General features: G+C 37.1%; 1 protein-coding gene and 1 pseudogene across 3 annotated transcripts; both read left to right on the top strand.

Annotated features, from left to right (window-relative positions):
* Window positions 1-1818: 1818 nt before the first annotated feature.
* On the top strand, window positions 1819-8844 carry LOC148977141 (uncharacterized). Of its 3 annotated transcripts, XM_089116957.1 has the most exons (17): window positions 1819-1988; window positions 2423-2564; window positions 2661-2747; window positions 2834-3205; window positions 4583-4678; window positions 4757-4986; window positions 5163-5341; window positions 5429-5522; window positions 5735-6082; window positions 6193-6310; window positions 6620-6711; window positions 6797-6911; window positions 7032-7121; window positions 7534-7695; window positions 7983-8008; window positions 8066-8162; window positions 8248-8844. In XM_089116957.1, the coding sequence occupies exons 1-17, from the start codon at window positions 1926-1928 to the stop codon at window positions 8451-8453; spliced, it is 2517 nt and encodes an 838-aa protein (XP_088973083.1). In that variant the 5' UTR covers window positions 1819-1925; the 3' UTR covers window positions 8454-8844. The 3 variants fall into 3 exon arrangements, with proteins under 3 accessions (XP_088973083.1, XP_088973082.1, XP_088973084.1); XM_089116956.1 differs by having other exon boundaries at window positions 7983-8162; XM_089116958.1 differs by lacking the exon at window positions 7032-7121 and having other exon boundaries at window positions 7983-8162.
* A 5173-nt stretch (window positions 8845-14017) lies between these two features.
* Window positions 14018-20343, top strand: LOC148977142 (uncharacterized; annotated as a pseudogene).
* Window positions 20344-24179: the final 3836 nt, after the last annotated feature.

Consider the following 24179-nt stretch of genomic DNA (forward strand, 5'->3'; position numbering starts at 1 on the left):
CATTTTCTTATAGTCTGTTATGTTCCCTAGTACACTGTTATGTTTTAGATTTGCCATAATACTTTGATTTACCATGTTAGTGAATGATTAATTCCATTGAATTACCATATTTGTGGTGCACATTTTATGTATTTACTTAAAAATGTAAAAACCAAAACAGCCTGGCCATATTGTATCTTTTACATATGTGTGGTCGTCGCACCTAAGTGTGTGCTTCAATTCAGACCGATAAAAAACTCACAGGGTAATTTCCATCTACCGTAATAGTTCGTAGCAGCAGGTGGCAGTATGAGGCCGTCATTCAGTTGAGAAGAAAATTTACCTTTGGGGTTGATTGCTCTAAAAAGACAACCCAGTCTCATATAAAAATGTACCCTGGCTACGTTGGTCCAAAGTGCAAAACGTAGAGGGGTTACAATAATGGCCCTTAAATTGTATGACTGTTACATTTTTTTTGCTTATTCTTCTCCTATTGTTTTCCGTCAGAGTCACGTGACTTTCAAGATTACGGCTGTGAGAACGAAAAACATGGCGGACATTTCTTTCATGTTTAGTGAAAAAAACTATATTTTCAGTTGGTTTCTGCATAAAAAAACAAGTTTTGATTACATTTCTAGCGAGAAATATATATTTTATTTTCATAATATCCACTCAGTGAGTGTACATAATTCCCTGTTTGCTCGTTACTGCAAATATTTTTCAGATCTCACCAGAATAATGTGAAACTGAAACGTTTTGGTTGCTATAACATGGACGCTGCTATCTGCATATTTTGACTCAGTTTCTGCATAAAAACAAGTTTTGATTACATTTCTAGCGAGAAATATATATTTTATTTTCAGCATAATATTCACTCAGTCAATGTACATCCCCTGTTTGCTCGTTATTGCAAATATTTTTCAGATCTCGCCAGAATAATGTGAAACTGAAACGTTTTGGTTGCTATAAAGACCCTGCTATCTGCATATTTTGAGTTTCTGCATAAATAAGTTTTGATTACATTACTAGCGAGAAATATATATTTCATTTTCATAAGATCCACTCAGTGAGTGTACATAATCACCTGTTTGCTCGTTATTGCGAATATCTTTCAGATCTCGCCAGAATAATGTGAAACTGAAACGTTTTGGTTGCTATAACATGGACGCTGCTATCGGCATATTGACTTTCTGCATAAAAACAAGTTTTGATTACATTTCTAGCGAGAAATATATATTTTATTTTCATAAGATCCACTCAGTGAGTGTACATAATCACCTGTTTGCTCGTTAATGCGAATATCTTTCAGATCTCTCCAGAATAATGTGAAACTGAAACGTTTTGGTTGCTATAACATGGATGCTGCTATCTGCATATTTTGACTTAGTTTCTGCATAAAAATAAGTTTTGATTACATTTCTAGCGCGAAATATTTTATTTTCATAATATTCACTCAGTCAATGTACATAATCACTGGCTTGCTCGTTGCGAATATTTTTCAGATCTCGCCAGAATAATGTGAAACTGAAACGTTTTGTTTTGGTATGGTGCTATCGGCATATTTTTAGTTTCTGCATAAAAATAAGTTTTGATTACATTTCTAGCGAGAAATATATATTTTATTTGTTATAATATCCACTCAGTGAATGTACATAATCACTTGCTTGCTCGTTGTTGCGAATATTTTTCAGATCTCGCCAGAATAATGTGAAACTGAAACGTTTTGGTTGAGTCACGTGACTTCAAGAAGGATGGAGAGTGGGTAGTTGTAGAGTTTCTGGATCAAGTTCACAGTAGGTGGCGGTAATGCGCGAAATCGATGCGAATCAAGAAGAAGAAGAAGAAGAAGAAGAAGAAGAAGAAGGCAGGAAAAGGTAGACATTAACAAAGAATATATATTAACAAGGAGGAAAAGGAAGCGTGGATAACTTGACCAAGCTGAAAAAATGAATCACCTTGAACCAGAAGATGCCATATTCCTGGTCGATGCGTTCCTGGACGAGTGCAAGGTAAATAACATTATCTCAGTGGTGGAAAAGCATACTAATTAATGCTAATTGCAAGGTGTAAGACCATAATAGACTCTGACTGAGGTATTGCAGGGAAGGTGCAAAATTAAAAACACTCCAAGCAAAGTGCAACTATACAGGTTCATTGTCTTTGTTCAAATGCAAGCTATAGTGCTGAGCTGATTTCCTACGTTAGAGCCAGTGAGAGTTTAATTAAATATTATGTAAAAACGTCTCACTTTCTTTTGTTCTTTTTTTTTTAATGTAGAAAGGGTTTTCTAGATCTGTCTGTACAGTACAGGACCAGAATTCATCACATTAGAGTGAATTTTTACAATGTAATATTTATTATAACATTGTTTTTATAATGGGATTGTAGGTAGCAATGACCTTAGTGGGTGGAAGTTTATTCTGTGGCTCAATTGTTTATTTAGGTAGATCAGCATGGACGCACTGAAGGAGGGTCAAAACAATCAACAAAGCTGTGCGTTTGGCTTGATGAGGACAATGGTCAACCTCGGCCAAAAAGACGTAGAGCTGGGGAGAGACGAAAGCGAAATTCAGCTAACGTTACTGGTTGGTTTTTTGATATTTTTTTTTTTAGTTTTTTCATCAGTAGTTGCATTCATTATTAATTGAGGAAGTTCTAAATGGATATTCATATTTTTGCAGTTTCTTCAGCAAGCGTCACACCCTCCTGTGCTCCATCAACCAGCACAACTGAGACACTACAAGACACTGTGACCATCGAAAATTTAGGTTTTTTTCCCTTTATATTTGTGTCCTCATTTGTTATGTGTTAATTGCCCAGATTTACCATTGCCTTCTTCCCTTTTCATTTTTAGACTCCCTCATTCAAGAGGTCAGAGACCTCTTGGGAAATGGTGCTGAACAACCTCTCCCCTCACTTTGGAGGGACAGGCAAACTTCCTCTCTAGAAAATTGGACAGTATTAAGGCCCTTCATGGTGAACAATATGTTGTCATCAGAGAAGCCGAAGGAGGGGGTTTGCCATCATTGTGGACACAAGGCTGCAGTAGTGATGTGTAGAGACTGTTTACCACGATCACTCTACTGCACAGCCTGTGACCTTTCCACACATGAGGCCCTGGTGCTTCATAACAGAGCATCCATGGTGGAGGGGTTCTTCAGACACCTGCCACCATCCACTTTTGTTCAGCAGGATGAAGGAGGGAAATTCTCCTATTATGAAAAAGGTATTTTTTTTTAATCTCAGGTTATATACACTCACCTAAATTATTATTAGGAACACCAGTTCAATTTCTCTTTAATGCAATTATCTAATCAACCAATGACATGGCAGTTGCTTCAATGCATTTAGGGGTGTGGTCCTGGTCAAGACAATCTCCTGAACTCCAAACTGAATGTCAGAATGGGAAAGAAAGGTGATCTAGGCAATTTTGAGCGTGGCATGGTTATTGGTGCCAGACGGGCCGGTCTGAGTATTTCACAATCTGCTCAGTTACTGGGATTTTCACGCACAACCATTTCTAGGGTTTACAAAGAATGGTGTGAAAAGGGAAGAACATCCAGTATGCGGCAGTGCTGTGGGCGAATATATGCCTTGTTGATGCTCGAGGTCAGAGGAGAATGGGCCGACTGATTCAAGCTGATAGAAGAGCAACTTTGACTGAAATAACCACTCGTTACAACCGAGGTATTCAGCAAAGCATTTGTGAAGCCACAACACACACAACCTTGAGGCGGATGGGCCACAACAGCAGAAGACCCCACCGGGTACCAATCATCTCCACTACAAATAGGAAAAAGAGGCTACAATTTGCAAGAGCTCACCAAAATTGGACAGTTGAAGACTGGAAAAATGTTGCCTGGTCTGATGAGTCTCGATTTCTGTTGAGACATTCAGATGGTAGAGTCAGAATTTGGCGTAAACAGAATGAGAACATGGATCCATCATGCCTTGTTACCACTGTTGGGCTGGTGGTGGTGGTGTAATGGTGTGGGGGATGTTTTCTTGAGACACTTTAGACCCCTTAGTGCCAATTGGGCATCATTTAAATGCCACGGCCTACCTGAGCATTGTTTCTGACCATGTCCATCCCTTTATGGCCACCATGTCCCCATCCTCTGATGGCTACTTCCAGCAGCATAATGCAACGTCACAAAGCTCGAATCATTTCAAATTGGTTTCTTGAACATGACAATGACTTCAATGTACTAAAATGGCCGCCACAGTCACCAGATCTCAACCCAATAGAGCATCTTTGGGATGTGGTGGAACTGGAGCTTCGTGCCCTGGATGTGCATCCCACAAATCTCCATCAACTACAAGATGCTACCCTATCAATATAGGCCAACATTTCTAAAGAATGCTTTCAGCAGCTTGTCGAATCAATGCCACGCAGAATTAAGGCAGTTCTGAAGGTGAAAGGGGGTCAAACACAGTATTAGAATGGTGTTCCTAATAATCCTTTAGGTGAGTGTAGGCTATTTTACATCTTACACAAACCCTGGTTTACTCCAACAAACATGCTGGATGAAGTTTTGTTTGATAGAAACAACAACCTCACTGTTTCATTTACACTAATATGTAAACTAATTCTGCTTTTTAGATTGCATGTTACCAATCGTTCCTCCCTGCTGCGACTGCTCCACTGGGCAAACAAGCTTTTCCAGGGGAAAGCCAGTTATTTTAGTTGGAATGAATGGTAACTTTTTTTATTTCTTCATATTGTGTTTTTTGTTTCTTGTGAACAATAGATAATTGTTTTTCTCTGAAATTTCAGGAAGATACAACCTATTCCTTCCATCAGTAAACTGCTCCTGTGGAAAAACCTTGCCAGTAACCATGAGTGATTTGGTTGAAAGTGGTTACTGGCCAGCCACTGTCAATTTTGAGACCTTGTACATGGTGGACTTGTTCACCACGTATGAAGATCTTAAAATCACTGCCCCAGGGATGTCAAGACAAGCTTTTGTCAGCATGCTTGAGTGTCGTACAAAACTCTTTGGGCGAGTGAGTGGACTCATCATTTCTTATTTGGATTACGTTTTAAATAACTGTTTCATTGTTAGGACTTGTTCTTACAATCCCCAATGTTTCAGTACATATTTCTTGATGGAGCCCTTTCTTCGTCCTGACCATTGTCTGAAGCCAACCTTTTTTTTTTTTTTTTTCACTTTTGCTCTCAGAGTGGTAAGATATGTGGGGACACAATGCAGAGGGCCTTCCTTGAATGGGCCTATGCCAAATTTGAGGTTGACAAGCTGTCTCAGGTCCAGCATTTTCAGTGCCCTGCATGCACACCCACCATGTTGGCAGTTGCAGTGGATGGGAACCGCAAATTATATCGTTTCAAAAGCCAACCAGGGTGTGTAACATTCAAGTACAATGAAAAGTACAAATCAAGTACAAATTACTTCTATAAAATAAATTTGACCCACATCTACATCTATAGACCAAGACCTGATGGGTTTTTTGATGGAGTCTTTTTGGCCAGTGATGCTGAGGTGTCCTCCTTTGTTGATTACATCCATGGAAAAACTGGACATGTAAGCTAAATTTATATTTCTTCATGTGTAACACCACAGTTTCACATTTTTATGAATGCTTGCCAGTTTTTCTCCCCCAAATTTAAACATCATTTGCTTTATGTAAGTGATAGAGCGGCATTACTCCATCAAATGCCATAATACCATGATTTACAGCTTATTTTATAAAATGTAACTGTGTAAATGTCTGTATTTGCCCTCATCTGTTTAAGAATCCAGGAAAAGGGAGATGTGGTGCGGGTCAGTGGACCGCAGCACGAGAGTCCGCCAACAAGTCTGCGAGTAAACTGGATGAGGAAGGTGTTGAAGTGGCTGTCTGCCGTCATGGGGTTTTGTTGAAGGGATTGAATATGTTCCGTGGAGAAATTTTTGCATACCCATTATATCTCCAGAAACAGCTAGCTTCACAGAACGTTCAGTTCTTTTGCTCTGATGTGGTCTGCAAATATTGGCCATATCTGGAGAGAGTTGTGGACCACTGTCCAGAGTTGGAGGACTTGCTGGATATGCGCCCATTTCTTTCCATCATGCATGCAAAAGCGCATTCATGGATGTGTGAGGTAATCAATTAGATGTATTTCTTACCATTTGTACCACATGTTATGATTGTCTGTCCTCTGCCCCTACTTGTTGTTTTCCAAATGATTACATTCATGTAAATGTGTTGCAGTTAAAATGGGGGGGACGCAATCAGGAAGGAGCTGGAACAACAATCGGGGAGGAGGTTGAACAGGTTAACAGCTTCCTCTCCCGAGCAGCCATATGTTCCAAGTACATGTCAAAAGCCGGTAAGCATTTTTCATGTATAGTTGTGTCAAAATTGAGACCAAGGGGTTTGAACACTGATTCTCGGCCTTTGCATTTTAGAGTTCCATGCATAGGTCAAATGCATAGGTGAAAACAAGAAAATAAGTCTAATCAGCTTACAGACACTGATCAGTATTCTCTTTATAATAATTTATCTTCTGACTCATTAATTAAGTGTATAATTATTTCCAGGTTAATGTGACAATATTAGAGAATGATCAATGTAGTATCTGTCTGATCTTTGGTCCTCACTGTGAACCTAAATTACTGCACATTCATTGTGTGTCAAGTTCGCACAGACATGCTGACAATCCAGGCAAGTGGCTGGAACAAGCGAAAGGCAGAAAACCTTGACCGGACATTGGCCAAAAGATACGTCAAGGTACTTACTAGGCAAATATGCATAACAACATTTTTGTTTTTAAATTGTCTCAGCATTTGTCAACATGGACATTTCTTTTGGACAGACTGTACAAAGGATTGCAGAGGCAACAAAAGACCTAGAGAAACTCACCGCTGAGTTATCTCTACAGCAAGACACAGTCCAGCAGTGGGTGTCTGATGTTCAGCAGTGGACCTCAGGTAATTTGAAAAAATTATTTAATGGCATATTTTAAAGCATCATTGGCTCTGCTCTTATACAGGGGATCTAAAAGAGGCTGATTGTAAATGGGCATTCATTTGTTTTTTTGTCATACAAAGAAGCAACAATCCAAAATGACCTGCAGAGGACCATCGAGGGGCTATATTTGGGCATCAAACAGCGAAAATTTCAGCTGTATCGTCAGTCTGGTGAGAGCAGAAAAGGCAACTAGTAATGCAGATTTTTGAAAAAATGAATTCACTACTGATTTATACATAGTAAAAATAGCAAACCCATTTATATAAAAAAAAGTATGTTTACTACAAGTCAGGGCAGCATACTGAAAAACTGTCAAAATCATAATAAGGTTTAGTGCAATATCCAAATATTTCCAATATTTCTGCAAAGTGCAGAGATGTCCTGACCTATCTATTTTGTCCTCTATTTAAAAAAAATTGTATGATTGTTTAAAATAGATTCTGGAAAAAATGCAAAAAAGATTACACAAAATCTGTCACAATAATCATAACACATACATGCATATTGTGAAGTTGTATTTTGTATGGTGCTATTGTGTAGTCATCGTGTGAATCCACACTCATTTTGTGTTTCTCATTGAAGGTGGGAATAAGCGAAGGCATCAACTGAGAAAAAAGATTGCTGTTGAGAAGAAAGCCTTGGAAGTTGCCATCAATGACTACAATGCTACTGTGGGGGAAGTTGAAAAACTCCCTCCTCCCAATGAACTCCTGGCTGTGGACAACTACTCCTGGCCATGGGAATGTAAGTACTTCCTCTAAAATGCACTGAATACAATTTGTTTTATGCACACATTTTGATGTAAATATGGAATTTGATGTAAAAAATGTTATATGATGTTAAAAAAATAAGACATGGGGCAATATGCAAAAAAAAAAAAAGAATGCAATTTGTAAATGTATGTGATCAAACCCCTTCGTGAAGCGCTGGGGTTCTATCTCATCCTTCCAGGGTTTATTTCTCTATTGTAGTATTCTCTATTCTCTATTTTTATAGGCTGTAAGATCACACTTTGACGTAATGTATTGCAGGTCATGGTGATATGGAGCGGAAAAAAAATGTTTTTGACAAGGTAATGCTGCTGGCTAGACTGAAAGAAGAAGAAGTTATTGTGGTTCGTGAAGTCAAGCAGCACATGGAGTACATGAGGAGTGTTGCTGGACTGATTGTAGAGTTTACCTTTCAGCTCACTGAAGACACCAATGGGAAATGTAAGGACAATAAATAGTTTTTTTTCAATTTGCTTCTCTGGAAACCATTGGCTCATTTCTTTATATTTTAATGTCACATTTTCAGGCAGTACAGAGGGCTTAATGGAGAAAGGACGTGAGGGACTACTTTCTGTACTGAAGAAAAGATTGTGTGAAGTTGAAGCACAACTGGCTACAGCACGCACAACATACAAAAGTATTCTTGGACTGCAAACATTGTCCTTCGATGACTTCTCTGAAGAGGAAGACTTAGAGGGTACTTCCTCAACTGATGAGGAACTGGGAGAGTAGTTATTAGGTAGAAAATGTGTATGACTCTATGAAGATGTCAAAGCACAAGATGTCAAACATGAGAAATTACCTTGTTTTTTTTTTTTTGTTTTTTTTTTTGCATTACATTGGTTGAAATGTATTGCGCATCCATACATAGCTTCATTGTATTTGTATATATTTTGTATATGTAATGTAGTTAACTGTACATAGCCTATTGTATTGTTATTCTCTACAACAGTGTGCTATGATTCCACATGTTAGAATATTCTCTCTCTCTCTCTCTCTCTCTCTCTCTCTCTCTCTCTCTCTCTCTCTCAATTCAATATTGCTTTATTGGAATGACTGTAAATATTACAATATTGCCAAAGCCTTTAAAAAGACATCAAAATAATAAAATATTTTAACATAACTTCTATCTAAATGTACTTCTTAAATAAACTGTACAAATTAACAGTGTAACAAATTATAATATCTCTGAACATTTTACACCACAGTGTTTTAACATACATACAAATTATAATATACGTGAACAATTTATGTTTTGTTTTTGTTTTCCCTGTCGGGAAAAAGAAAACACCGGACATTAAGTGGAAAATTAAATATCTCTTGTTTTTAAAGATATTTGTGTTTTATAACTCAGCACTACAGTAGATTGACATCAAATATGATGGTTTTAAAAATCACACCTTCAGTTATGAAAAACAAATGTTAGCCAGACTTTTTCCAGACAATATTGGGGGAAAAAAGATACTTAATTATTAATAAGATAAGAGAAGTTTCCTTTCGAATTATCCAACGTGTATATCCCGTTAATACTTTCTTAAAGAAATTCAAGGTAGATGTTAATGCAAATTGTTCTTTTTGTGGACAGCACCCAGAGATTAGTGCATTTATTTTGGCTTTGCCATTATTCTAAATTGTTATGGAAAGATTTTTCCCATTTTGTTATTGATAACATTGATAAGGGATTTTTCTCTACTCTGGGAAAAATGTTTTGTTTGGAATTGTTAGTTGGAAAAATTAGCAATTAGACAAAAACAAAATATTCTTAATGATCTTTTTTAAAACAAAATTTTATATACATAAATGTAAATTTTCAGGTCAGAAACCACTTTTCGATGTTTTGAGTACTGATGTACAACATTACTTTGGGACTATCTCTGACTCGTGTAAAGAAGGATTTAAAAACAGTTGAAATATGTAAATCTTTTGATATTTTCCTTTGATGTGTAAAAATATTAGTTATATTAGTTATATAGTTATAAATATTAGACTAGTTATACTCCTGTATTTTTTTATTATTCGTTTTATATTGTGACTGTTTATATAATGTTTTCTATTTTTTTTTAAATGTGTACATTTTTCATAGCGGAAGTGGCAATATGGGCCGTTACTATGGAGATGAGGACAAGTCTGCTTTGCGTCACGTGAGCAGAGCAGTTGGCGCGCTGGTCTCCTGTTTTAGTCAAAATATCGTCATTAAACGAACATTTTTGTCTTTTCTTAGCATAGATCATATACATGCAGTATAATTATTTATTAGACAGTCTGTGATATTTGATATATTGGGTAGATACATGTTTTCACAACCCTAGCACGGCCCTAAAACGGAGGAACTACAACTGGGTTGCTGATGTCAACACAAGTACTGAAGAGGGGTCTAGGGAGTTGTAGTTTTTTTTTTTAACCCGGGGTTTTTCCTAAAATTGGAAGTTGTAAATACTTAATTGGTGGCATTCCAGGGATTTGAGGGGATGTAAAACACATTTTTGGTATCAGAATTTAAATATTGTCTTGTTCAAAGGGGGATTTTTTATTTTCACACCATAGCCCCCCCCCCACCCCTTGGTGACTATAACCATGACTACTCAGCTTACAACACATGTCAACACCTTTCTATTACAGTTGGTCTCATGTCCGTAACCCTTTTTGTCCCATAATTACAAGCCTTCAAATGTGCCCTGAGGTTAAGGTTAAAGGGTCAATATCTCAAAGCAGTAATAATATAGAACCTTCAAATTAATATATATTACTCTCCAGGCCAAGACGTTTCCAGTGATATATTTGGTGTAGCTATATGACAAAGTTTTTTTTTTTTTTTTTTGACAATTAGGACATATATGCCCTAACAGTTTCAGGTTCAGAAAGCACTTTGAGGGCTTCAAGTTTGTGTTTGTGTTTGTGTGTGTGTGTGTGTGTGTGTGTGTGTGTGTGTGTGTGTGTGTGTGTGTGTGTGTGTGTGTGTGTGTGTGTGTGTGTGTGTGTGTGCGTGCGTGTGCGCGTGCGTGCGTGTGTGCGTGTCTGTGTGTGTGCAAGGGCATAGATTTGGTTTGAACATTGGGGGGTAATGTTAGTTAAAAAATGTTCTGCATATTTTTCATGTGATCATGGTATAAATATGGGGGGGGGGGTTATCCCCCCCCCCCCCCAACCCCCCACACACCCACAAATTACGCCCCTGTGTGTGTTTGTGTGTGTGCTTGTACAACTTTGTGTTTTAGACCATTGGAGTGAGGACAAAGAAAGTAAAGTGAGGACATTTTGCCCGGCCCCCACTTTCTGAGACCCCTTTAAAGGTCTGTTTGAGGGTCAAGACTTGGTTTTAGGGATAAGGTTATAATTGGGTTAAGGGTAGGTTTAGGTAAGGGTTCGGGTTATGCACTTAGTTGTGATGGGTATGGTTAGGGTCAGCGGCTAGTGTTTGCTTTGTGTCAATGTCCTCATAAAGATAGATGTACAAGAGAGTGTGTGTGTGTGTGTGTGTGTGTGAGAGAGAGAGAGAGAGAGAGAGAGAGAGAGAGAGAGAGAGAGAGAGAGAGAGAGAGAGAGAGAGAGTGTGTGTGTGAGTGCAAAAGTGAGTTTTGTGTTTTTACCCCTCCCTTTCTCACACAAGGTTGCAATTCTTAAATGAAATATAACAAAGGAAAATATTAACCATAAATGCTGTTTATATTGCTTTTAATTGTGATAAAATAAACGGTTGAGTAGGTCCACAGACCCACAAACACTGGCTGATTAACAAAAATAACCAACAAAGCACTACACACACTTTTTTGTCTACTAAAATATAACATCTGATGCATTGTGTAGCCTATTTGCTGTGGCAGATATAAATGATTTGAATGACTGTGTTAGGTCATCCTTGCACAAACCTACCAAAAAAAAAAAAAAAAATTCAAAAAACACCATTTAGTAGGCTTATGTTCGTGAGCCATTTGCTTTATGAGGACACTAATGTCCTCATAAACCATGTTTACATTATAATACCCTACCCATGTCATTATACAGATTCGTTTCCTCATAAACCATAAGGGTGGGGGCTGGGGGGTGTTGAAACGTGTTCTATTTTTCACAGAAAATTAGCCAAGGCCAATTAGTCTGAGGTTGAAAAATAATTAATCTTATCGTTGTTCTTTTGATAAAAAACTGGTAAAAGTACATTTTTTTTAAGTGTCACGAAAGTGGCAACATTACGTGTGGGCAACGTAGCTGCGAGAGGTCGCTGATTGACAAGTGGGTTGCCCTATCACAGAGGCACAGAGATCAGCAGATTGACAACTGATGCCTAGTTCACACTACATGATTTTAAAATGTCGGGTTGAACTGTGCAGTTCACACTATATGACTTGCTCTCAGTGAAATCATGAGTGTTCAAGTTGTTTAGCTGTTCACACCACACAACACAACGTGATTGATCCACAACAGGAGGTAACTCACTACACGAGTTAACAACGCACTACATAGAGATACAACCACGATCGGATGATAAGAGCATATCATTTGTGACTCAATGAGAGCTGTTTCAGTACTATAATACGGTCTAAATCCTGAAAATAATCAAACAAATAACAAGTAGACAACAACACGATTCTATCTGGTCTAGAAACCATGTTTTGTAACGAAAAACCACGCAATAAAACGAACCAGAAATGACGCGAAACTGCAGAGAAGAACACAACACGCGAATATGGACGTCAGACAGAAACTAGTGCTGCACACTGTTTGCTCGACGATCTGCTCTGAGAAAAAAAAAATGCAAAAAAGAAAAAGTAAGATTTACCTGGTGTCCTCAACCCATGCGTTGCTATGATTGGCTGTACTCATGACATCACTGAGATTGAGTCGCGCGACTGCGCGAGATATCTAGCATGCTAGATATTTTTCTGAGCTCGGTGACCTGTCTGCGAGCTGTCTGCGAGCTGTCTTTGATGCGTTGTTGGCTCTTTCACACTAACTGATTGGCGAGCGTTAATCGTCCGCTAATCGCCCGCGATTTGCACGCGAAAACACCCTGACTTGTCGGCGACTCAACGATTTGCAAATCGGGCTTAAATCGGGCTTAAAATCACGTAGTGTGAACTAGGCTTAAGGGGGAGTGGGGTGTCCGCTCTATTCGACCGCCACCATCATACTGTACACCCTCAAAGGTAGGTAATGAATACTGATATTAACATGCTTACGGAACCTGAATAATAAAGTTCGTTAGCGCTGTCTAAACCATCTTTCGTTAATTATGTATCACCATTAATTTATAGGAATGCGTTTAATGACATAGGGGTTTACCCAGCTTCAAGCCACCGCATTTAAGGTTAGCTGCAGTTGGCGCCAATGTGCTAACCGAGGTCAGAATTATAAATTGAAAAGTGTATTTACTCCAATACTACATTAAATCAGAAATCAACTATGGAGTATGGGTTATTGTTGCATAGAATATGTAGTAGGGCTGTGCGATATGGACTAAAAGTCACATATCGATATTTTTTTCCGTGATCGTATAATTTCATACGTCTATCATTAATGGCCCGCGGTAAATCGCACTCCCATCACTCACTCTTACTTCAAATCCCACAATGCACTGCAACAGCTGACACACAGCATAGACACACAGGCCATAAAAACCGAATGGGCTCTATGCGCGGCGGTATTTCCGGTGAAGGTCAAGGATGTTTGATTACTTCCGCCAATCGTAGAGTCCAATGCTATACCGAGAACTTATATTGGTTTTCATACTCTATGGCTATACTTAAGAAACGTTAGTCACAAAAACAGACAAAACAGACACCCCTCATTGTGTTTATGCTTCTTTTTTAAATTATAAACATAACTATATATAAAAAATTACATCTAAACGTATTAAAGTTTTGTTTCAAAGACGGGAGGACAGTACATTTTTAAGATTCTGCCATAATCCCGTTTTCCTCGGTTCTCCTCCACTTTAAATCTCCCCAACCGGAAACTGAAGAGCAGCCTTGCGTTGGTTTTATGCACAGCTGCACTACTTCCTGAACTTAAGCCAGCTCCTTGTTTCCTGTCTGACATTATTGTCCAAACTTGATTAATTCAGGTGTGTCTGTTTATTGTTGTCGTGAATATTGAGGCCAGGCACACCTGAATCAATCAATTTGTCCAATAATGGCAGACAGGAAACAAGGAGCTGGCTTAAGTTCAGGAAGTAGTGCAGCTGTGCGTAAAGCCAATTAGGCCAAATTACAAACATTTGTAATGTAACACTTAAATAATGAAGTGCCTTTGTCACTTTGGTTGTCATTAAATGTTGATTGTTTTTATATTCTAGTTTTAAGATGCCAAGAGGTTCAACAATAACAACCTGCGTGAGCTGCAAAGCAGCTATTGGTGTGGCCACCAAAACCTGCAAATATTGCCAGTCAGTACAGCCAAGAAAGCAAAGACTGGCAAAAAAACTCCAGAAATTTGAGGCCAGAAAGGAGATATGGTTGAAAAACCAAAACAAAAACCAAACCTCCTCTCATGTTATTGATGAGGCATCTGTCTTGGTATGTGTTTAGCGTCTGTAGTTATTATTTACATAATTACAGCCCACAATGTTTCAGACATTTATAATTGCTTATATTTCTGTATATATTATATAATATATATCTTTATTTTCAGGTCGAAAAGTTAAACACACTGGGGTACAAGGCCATAGTCTTCATTGCAAAGAAAACAAAGAAGAAAAAAACCTGGTCCGCACAAGTCCTCCAGCCTAAATGGCAGCTGTCAGACCATTCTGAAAAATGCCTTGACAGGATGAAGGCTCTCTATGAAGTTTTAATTAATAGTAAGTGTGTTCGATTATTTAAAATCTTACTTCAGTCAACATAAAAATAAATGTGGCACAGACACAGTAATTGCAGTTGCCACAGGGCAAACCACAGTGGACCAAAACTAGCTATTCACCTGTTCATCAAATTTGGTCTTTGCTTTATCCAATAGGTTTTTCTGTAACACTTTATTATAATAGTCTGTCAGTCATTAATAAGTAACTATGCAGGAAGTAATGCAGGACTAATGAATATTACTACATTAACACTTCAGCTACTACTATTAACTAATATAGAAACAAGCTTAACTAATCAGTAAGTAATATCAAATTTAGGAGAGAGTTTATTATTAAGTAATCAATAATTACTCAATGAGATAGCCTTAGCCTCATAATTAACTGTTAACTAACTGACTAATTATAAAGAACATTATCGTGTGCCTGAGACATGATCAGTCATATGTTTTACTCTGAATGTAGTCATAAAATGCATCACTAATTATTCAAGTGTTACCTAGTCACTATGCAGGAACTACTAGTGATCTGGACCATTATTTTAAAGTGAAAAACATATATTTTTTAGTTTAAAATAATGGTCCAGATCACTAGTAGTCCTTGAAGAGTGACTAGGTAACACTTGAGTAATTAGTGATGCATTTTATGACCATGTTGAGAGTAAAAAAAGACAATTTCTAACGTATCAGACACGTTAATGTTGTGATTATTAATTTAATTAGTTATTTATAATTTGTCATAATTACCTATTAGTTCTTAATTATCTCATTAAGTAATTATAGATTACCTAATAATGAACTCTCTCCTAAATTTGATATTACTTACTGATAAGTTAAGATTGTCTCTATATTAGTTAATAGTAATAGCTGAAGTGTTAATGTAGTAATACTCATTAGTCCTGCATTACTTCATGCATAGTTACTTATTATTGATGGATCATTATTATAAAGTGTTACGGATTTTTCTTTTAGAGCTGCAACAATTATTTAATATTTGAGATTGTTATACAATTAATCACCAACAATTTTGATAATTGTTTAATAAAAAATGCTCTGCTTTCAGAGTCATTACATTAGAATATATATGTGTGTGTGTGTGTACATATATATATATATATATATATATATATTCATACATCATCTTTTAGATTATGAAAATAACTGTTGTTTGCAGACTTAGTTTCTTAGTTTGAGCCACATAGCTCACTGATTGTCTGCCATACATAGCAAAAGAGTCAACAGCAAGATGCATTGCTCAATTCAATTTCGATGCATTGCTCAATTAAACTTCAAAAAACTATGAACACATATCTCCACTTCACATAGGGTAATGAGATCCTACAATTTGCATCAGAGTACAAAATCAGCCTTGCCTCAGTTTGATAGAGAGCATAGAGTCCATAGGGCAGCATGTATAGACAGAAGAATACAAAAGACAAATGTACTGGATGTTTCCTTATGGAGCACAGTCACTGCTTGAAAAAGGGGACATTTGTTCTTATTACAGGAGGTAAATAATTTTCTCTTTTTGTACCATTTGTACAGGTTGTACTAACCAGTTGTCCACCACCAGTCCTCCCATCCAGCCCACCACCGGTCCTCCCATCCAGCCCACCACCAGTCCTCCCATCCAGCCCACCACCAGTCCTCCCATCCAGCCCACCACCAGTCCTCCCATCCAGCCCACCACCAGTCCTCCCATCCAGCCCACCACCAGTCCTCCCATCCAGCCCACCACCGGTCCTCCCATCCAGCCCACCACCAGTCCTCCCATCCAGCCCACCACCGGTCCTCCCATCCAGCCCACCACCAGTCCTCCCATCCAGCCCACCACCGGTGCTCCCATCCAGCTCACCACCAGTCCTCCCATCAAGCCCACCACCAGTCCTCCCATCCAGCCCACCACCAGTGCTCCCATCCAGCCCACCACCAGTGCTCCCATCCAGCCCACCACCAGTGCTCCCATCCAGCCCACCACCAGTGCTCCGATCCAGCCCACCACCAGTGCTCCCATCCAGCCCACCACCAGTGCTCCCATCCAGCCCACCACCAGTGCTCCCATCCAGCCCACCACCAGTGCTCCCATCCAGCCCACCACCAGTGCTCCCATCAAGCCCACCACCAGTCCTCCCATCCAGCCCACCACCAGTGCTCCCATCCAGCCCACCACCAGTGCTCCCATCCAGCCCACCACCAGTGCTCCCATCCAGCCCACCACCAGTGCTCCCATCCAGCCCACCACAGAACCACCTCAGCAGAAACGCAGTAAGTTCTGCTGATATTTTCAAATAGCATATTAAATCATGATTCAATTGCTAGTCGTGTAGAAGAATAAATATATTATTTTTCATATATTTAATCAGGATATACGTGATAACCATGTTAAACATTTAATATGTCTCTCCTTCTTAAACTGAAATAATACTGTAAATGAAGAAATGTATTTAAATGTGAAAAAAAAAATACAAGTGACTGATTAGTGTGAGGTGACTTCTGAGGCGTTATACAAGTAACTACTGTAATATGTAGGTCTGGATAACTTGCCTTTCAAATATTACTAAAGGGAAATATAACGTTTAAAAATTCTAACAGGATGATTGACAGATTTTGAAGCAAAAACTTTTAGCAAGTGAATTTCTAAGGTGGTATCGGCCACAATGTGCAACCAGAACAGTTTCAATCTGTGCAGGAACTGATGATGATGGAGAGCACTGTTGCACATCCAAAGTCTACTGCAGGTGTTTGGTGCCTCATTCTTAGCTGTATAGAATTCACTTCAGTCTAAATTTGGCCCCTGAGGATCATACAAACCCCTATTCCAGTGAAGTTCCTATATTCAATGAATATACAACGAAGACAAGATGTTTAATGTTCAAACTGAAAAGCTTTATTGTTTGTTTGCAAAGATACACTCATTTTGAATGTCATGGTGCATGGGTATGCCATGGACACTAACACACCCCCATGGCTTTTGAACTTAGCACTGAAAACAATCTGGGAGGTCCTTTTCCTTTTTATCCGAGGAACACAACGTCGATGATTTCCATAAACTATTTTAAATGTGTACAGCACTCATAGTACTTGTAGTAGCGACAAACTGTGTTAACTGACAATTGTTTTCCAAGGTGTTCCTGAGCCCATGTTACAGTAATATCCTTTATAGTTGTGATTCCCAGCATCACATAGCATCCCCAGAAGACTCAGTCATTCACAACCAAGGATGACTTGCTTGTGAATGAATCCTGGGATGCCCCTTTAATGCCCAATCATGACACTCACATGTTTTTAATGAACCTGTTCACCTGTGGAATGTTCCAAACATTCCCAGTCTAGATCCTGTTGAAAATCGTTGTATTATGTTTTTATTTTTGTTTTACAGTTGACCCAGCTTAATTGGATTTGGGTTTGTAAAACCTATTGAATCAGATTGACAGAATCTTCATACTTAGTAAATCATTTTGTGAGACCCTGTGCCCTGTGAATTGAAGCATTATCAGTCTTGAAGACACATCTCCCATCAATATTAAAATTACAGGACAAAGGTGATATGTGTAGGAGGAACTACATTCGTTGTTTTTCCCCTCATTTTCCAGGCTTTTTTTTCTTGAATTGATCACCTGTTTGTACATCTTTCTATAACCCTTAGTATAACCCTTAGTAGAGTGAATAAGTGACCATACAGCATATGGTTGAACAGTGTCCATGTATTTCAATGAGTACCCTGGCCTGCAAATATCTTTCCAATTGTAATGTGACATTATATATTTGTTATCGGAATAAAGGTATTTAGACCAGTATTCATTGTAATAACAGATACATTTCCTTAATCTCAACAGATATGTCTGCAAACAACAGAAAGAAGCAGAAGAATTCTGCAGCCTCAGACATGTCCTCAAGGAAGAAACTGAGGGGGATACAATCAACCAAAGGTTATTAAGCTTTAGTAGTTTTACATCTCACCATTTCAAATCAGACTTCAAATACAGTGATTCTTTTGCCTTAGCCAGATATACTTCACTTCCAGCCAGGTCATAAATATATCATGTGTAGCCTGTCATTTTTTTTATATATATATATTGATGATGTATGAGGTCAAACTCATTTACTTTTTTTGCTCATGTTCTTTTTTTTTCTTCAGATTGTAACCATGGAATCCTAGAAAAGGAGCCTTACTACCCAGTGAAGAGGGTGATCCGCTGCAAAATGCAAAAGGTTAGCTTTAGAGTAATTTATAAAAGTTATAGATGTACTCTGTACTCGGTAGAATTGCAGCACCACATCTGGAAACCCCTTAACTCCCAACTTTGATGTTTTTACAGGGGATCCAAATGAAGTTAGTGGAATGGGAGCCCTGTTCACTTTGGTATGTACAATTTATCATATATTCCATTTTGATTGGAATAGCCTAATTCTTAGTACTTCAAAACAAAGTAATAGCCTTGGCTTTTATTTGTGGCCGGCTGTGGCACAGTGTGTCAAAGTGTCCTTGGGCAAGACACTGAACCCACACTTTCCCCCCAGTGTGTCATTGGGTGTGTGAATATGTGGGAATCCAATCTCCAAAGCCTGTCTGCAAACAGTTCTGTATGAATGTGTGTGTAAAAGGGTGGTTGTGAGGAACATTGTAAAAGTACTTTGAGAGGTCCCAGAAAGTCTAAAAGCGCAATAAAAGTGCAAGTCCATTTAACATCCATAATTGCTTCAGCCACTTAACTGAACAGGTTGAATTTGGGATAGTCATCTATATGTGGCTTGCCTTTAATTTATTTTGTGCAAAGCTCTTGTTCAAATATAAATTAATTATAATTTGGTGCATGTGGGTAACATGAGACTAACTGGATGGATTAATTGTTTAGAATCAAACTAAATAATGATATGTCGCATGCTGCATAAAGTTTAAACATACACGCTAAACAGCACAAGGGAACAGATCTACTATGAAAAAAAAAAAAAACTAACTGAGACTGAGTTTCACTTATCAAAATGTGCTATCACATCAGGTCCATGAGGGGGCGGACAATTTTTGGTACTGAGCTTTTAGTTCAAGTTTTACAGTTTGTGTATTTTATCAGTTATGTATTGCTTAAGGCAGAAAAACCTGACTGATGATAATGGAGAGACATATGTTGGACATAATCACCAATTTATTCTGAGCCAGGATTTCCTTTTTCTTTACATTGAATTTTGATTAGATGTTGACATTGTGTTGACATAAAGTAACACACATTGGTTAAAGGCATTTACAAAAGTCCAAAGACTTGAGAGGTCTTTCATGACTACATTTTCAAGACAATTATTGTGCAGCAAATTGCAGAGGTCTTTTACAATGGATACCTTCAGAGCAGAGGTATAGACCATTTCACAAGATGTAAACAAGACTGGTCCAGAAGCACTTCCTGTTTCAGTTTGTAACTGTTTTCTTTATTTCACATGTAAAGAAAACATCTTAAAGATGTTTGTTTAACTTTTTGATTCAGTTTTAAATGTTCTGTTGGTTGTATTTTATCCCAGCTCTTATGTAGTGTTAAAAAACTGAAACAGGAAGTGCTTCTGGACCAGTGTTGTTTACATCTTGTGAAATGGTCTTAATGGCTACACCGTAGGTAATGCAGATTCAAACCTTAACCAAAATATTACCATAGGCAGGCAATTGACTGTTATCAGGCTACTGAATGGGTGGCTTGCTGCTCCTCATTGCCCTTAACCTTGTCATGATTGTTTTGAATTAAATTCATGGCTGATGTAAAGACCTAAATTAATAACAATCTCTTTTAATTACAGTGGGAAAACTTGGCCGACACAGTGGGTGACGGAGGAGAACACCAAGAATTAAGAAAATTTTCAATTCCATTGTTGTTTATGTTGTTACACAGTATATTAAAATACTTTTTCAAAAGCCTTAAAGTTGCCTGAAATCTTTTTTTCAAAAGCCTGAAAGTCTCCCACTTTGTAGAAAACCAGAGAACACATGCTGTGTTTGTAAAAAGCTTGACAGATCAACTCTCTCCTTCACACAGATAGATAGATAGATAGATAGATAGATAGATAGATAGATAGATAGATAGATAGATAGATAGATAGATAGATAGATAGATAGATAGATAGATAGATAGATAGATAGATAGATAGATAGATAGATAGATAGATAGATAGATAGATAGATAGATAGATAGATAGATAGATAGATAGATAGATAGATAGATAGATAGATAGATAGATAGATAGATAGATAGATAGATAGATAGATAGATAGATAGATAGATAGATAGATAGATAGATAGATAGATAGATAGATAGATAGATAGATAGATAGATAGATAGATAGATAGATAGATAGATAGATAGATAGATAGATAGATAGATAGATAGATAGATAGATAGATAGATAGATAGATAGATAGATAGATAGATAGATAGATAGATAGATAGATAGATAGATAGATAGATAGATAGATAGATAGATAGATAGATAGATAGATAGATAGATAGATAGATAGATAGATAGATAGATAGATAGATAGATAGATAGATAGATAGATAGATAGATAGATAGATAGATAGATAGATAGATAGATAGATAGATAGATAGATAGATAGATAGATAGATAGATAGATAGATAGATAGATAGATAGATAGATAGATAGATAGATAGATAGATAGATAGATAGATAGATAGATAGATAGATAGATAGATAGATAGATAGATAGATAGATAGATAGATAGATAGATAGATAGATAGATAGATAGATAGATAGATAGATAGATAGATAGATAGATAGATAGATAGATAGATAGATAGATAGATAGATAGATAGATAGATAGATAGATAGATAGATAGATAGATAGATAGATAGATAGATAGATAGATAGATAGATAGATAGATAGATAGATAGATAGATAGATAGATAGATAGATAGATAGATAGATAGATAGATAGATAGATAGATAGATAGATAGATAGATAGATAGATAGATAGATAGATAGATAGCGCGTTGCCACCACCTGCTGTGAACTTGATCCAGAAACTACAAACTACCCTCTCCCCATCCTTCTTGAAGTCACGTGACTCAACCAAAACGTTTCAGTTTCACATTATTCTGGCGAGATCTAAACATTCTAAGCAACAACGAGCAAGTGAGTGATTATGTACATTCAATGACTGAATATTATGAAAATAAAATATGTTTCTCTCTAGAAATGTAATCAAAACTTATTTTCATGCAGAAACTAACTAAAAATATGGCGATAGCAGCATCCATAGCAACCAAAACGTTTCAGTTTCACATTATTCTGTCGAGATCTGAAAACTATCGCAACAACTAGCAAGCATGTACATTCACTGAGTGGATATTATAAAAATAAAATATATATTTCTCGCTAGAAATGTAATCAAAACTTATTTTCATGCAGAAACTAACTAAAAATATGGCGATAGCAGCGTCCATGGCAACTAAAATGTTTCAGTTTCACATTATTCTGTCGAGATCTGAAAAATATTCGCAACAACGAGCAAGCCAGTGATTATGTACATTGACTGAGTGAATATTATGAAAATAAAATATATATTTCTCGCTAGAAATGTAATCAAACCTTATTTTTATGCAGAAACTAAGTCAAAATATGCCGATAGCAGCGTGTTATAGCAACCAAAACGTTTCAGTTTCACATTCTGGCGAGATCTTAAAGATATTCGCATTAACGAGCAAACAGGTGATTATGTACACTCACTGAGTGGATATTATGAAAATAAAATATATATTTCTCGCTAGAAATGTAATCAAAACTTATTTTTATGCAGAAACTAAGATAAAATATGCCGATAGCAGGGTCCATGTTATAGCAACCAAAACGTTTCAGTTTCACATTATTCTGGCGAGATCTGAAAAATATTTGCAGTAACGAGCAAACAGGTGATTATGTACACTCACTGAGTGGATATTATGAAAATAAAATATATATTTCTCGCTAGAAATGTAATCAAAACTTATTTTTATGCAGAAACTAAGATAAAATATGCCGATAGCAGCGTCCATAGCAACCAAAACGTTTCAGTTTCACATTATTCTGGCGAGATCTGAAAGATATTCGCAATAACGAGCAAACAGGTGATTATGTACATTCACTGAGTGGATCTTATGAAAATGAAATATATATTTCTCGCTAGAAATGTAATCAAAACTTATTTTTATGCAGAAACTAAGTCAAAATATGCAGATAGCAGCGTCCATGTTATAGCAACCAAAACGTTTCAGTTTCACATTATTCTGGTGAGATCTGAAAAATATTTGCAGTAACGAGCAAACAGGGAATTATGTACACTCACTGAGTGGATATTATGAAAATAAAATATATATTTCTCGCTAGAAATGTAATCAAAACTTGTTTTTTTATGCAGAAACCAACTGAAAATATAGTTTTTTTCACTAAACATGAAAGAAATGTCCGCCATGTTTTTCGTTCTCACAGCCGTAATCTTGAAAGTCACGTGACTCTGACGGAAAACAATAGGAGAAGAATAAGCAAAAAAAAATGTAACAGTCATACAATTTAAGGGCCATTATTGTAACCCCTCTACGTTTTGCACTTTGGACCAACGTAGCCAGGGTACATTTTTATATGAGACTGGGTTGAAAAAGAATTGTTGACTCAATTCTTATATATATATATATATATATAGAGAGAGAGAGAGAGAGAGAGAGAGAGAGAGAGAGAGAGAGAGAGAGAGAGAGAGAGAGAGAGATAGAGAGATAGATAGATAGATAGATAGATAGATAGATAGATAGATAGATAGATAGATAGATAGATAGATAGATAGATAGATAGATAGATAGATAGATAGATAGATAAGTATATATATATAACTTCTGATGCTTTTATATGAAAATAAATATGTTGAACAAGACCCAGTAGGGGAGAGCGGGGCACAACCGCATTTTGGTTTTGGCTCAATTAATTAAAAAAAATAATTAGGTTAGATTAATATTTTTTTACACAAGCAACATACACATCTCTGCTACAAATGAACACTTAAAGTTTTTTTCTAGGACCTACCATTTTCGTACAGTTGCACTGAAAGTGACAGAAGTGCAAATGTTACAACTTACCCCACACTCTAATAAAAAAGGTACGAAAGCTGTCACTGGGGCGGTACCTTTTCAAAAGGTACACTTTTGTACCTAAAGGCATATTGGTGCATACCTTCATGGTACATATTTGTACAATTATGGTACCAATATGCACCCTTTAGGTACAAAAGTGTACCTTTTTGAAAAGGTACCGCCCCAGTGACAGCTTTTGTACCTTTTTTTCGGACAGTAATTGTAACAGACAGAGGACAGTTAGTTGTAACACTTGTGTGTAACACACATAATTTAGTACTAGCTACTTAATTCCTTTCAAAAGACGTGTTTTTTAATCATTTTTACTTTAATGCAGACATGTTTTATATATACTATGTATTTTGAAATACAACAACAATCACATAACCCATAGAGAGATCCCACTGCCAGAGAGTTTGGGAATATTCACACATAAATTGTACACTTATAAAACATGATATAAGAGTTTTAAAATCCAATATTTTAAAGGAGAACAGTGCATCACAGTTGTTTAAACCAAAGAGCCTTAAAGGAGTAGTTCACTTTTAAAAAAAAAAAACTGTTGC

Source organism: Pimephales promelas, chromosome 11, assembly GCF_988280905.1.
Source record: "Pimephales promelas chromosome 11, fPimPro1.hap1.1, whole genome shotgun sequence".
In the NCBI taxonomy this organism is placed as follows: Eukaryota; Metazoa; Chordata; class Actinopteri; order Cypriniformes; family Leuciscidae; genus Pimephales; species Pimephales promelas.

What these genes read in the sequence shown, in the direction of transcription:
- LOC148977141 (XM_089116956.1), top strand. Translation starts at nt 1,926, where the DNA reads ATGAATCACCTTGAACCAGAAGATGCCATATTCCTGGTCGATGCGTTC. An exon ending in CGTTCCTGGACGAGTGCAAG is followed by an intron (nt 1,989 to 2,422) that starts GTAAATAACATT and finishes TTGTTTATTTAG; the next exon opens with GTAGATCAGCATGGACGCAC. An exon ending in CAAGTACATGTCAAAAGCCG is followed by an intron (nt 6,311 to 6,619) that starts GTAAGCATTTTT and finishes TTGTGTGTCAAG; the next exon opens with TTCGCACAGACATGCTGACA.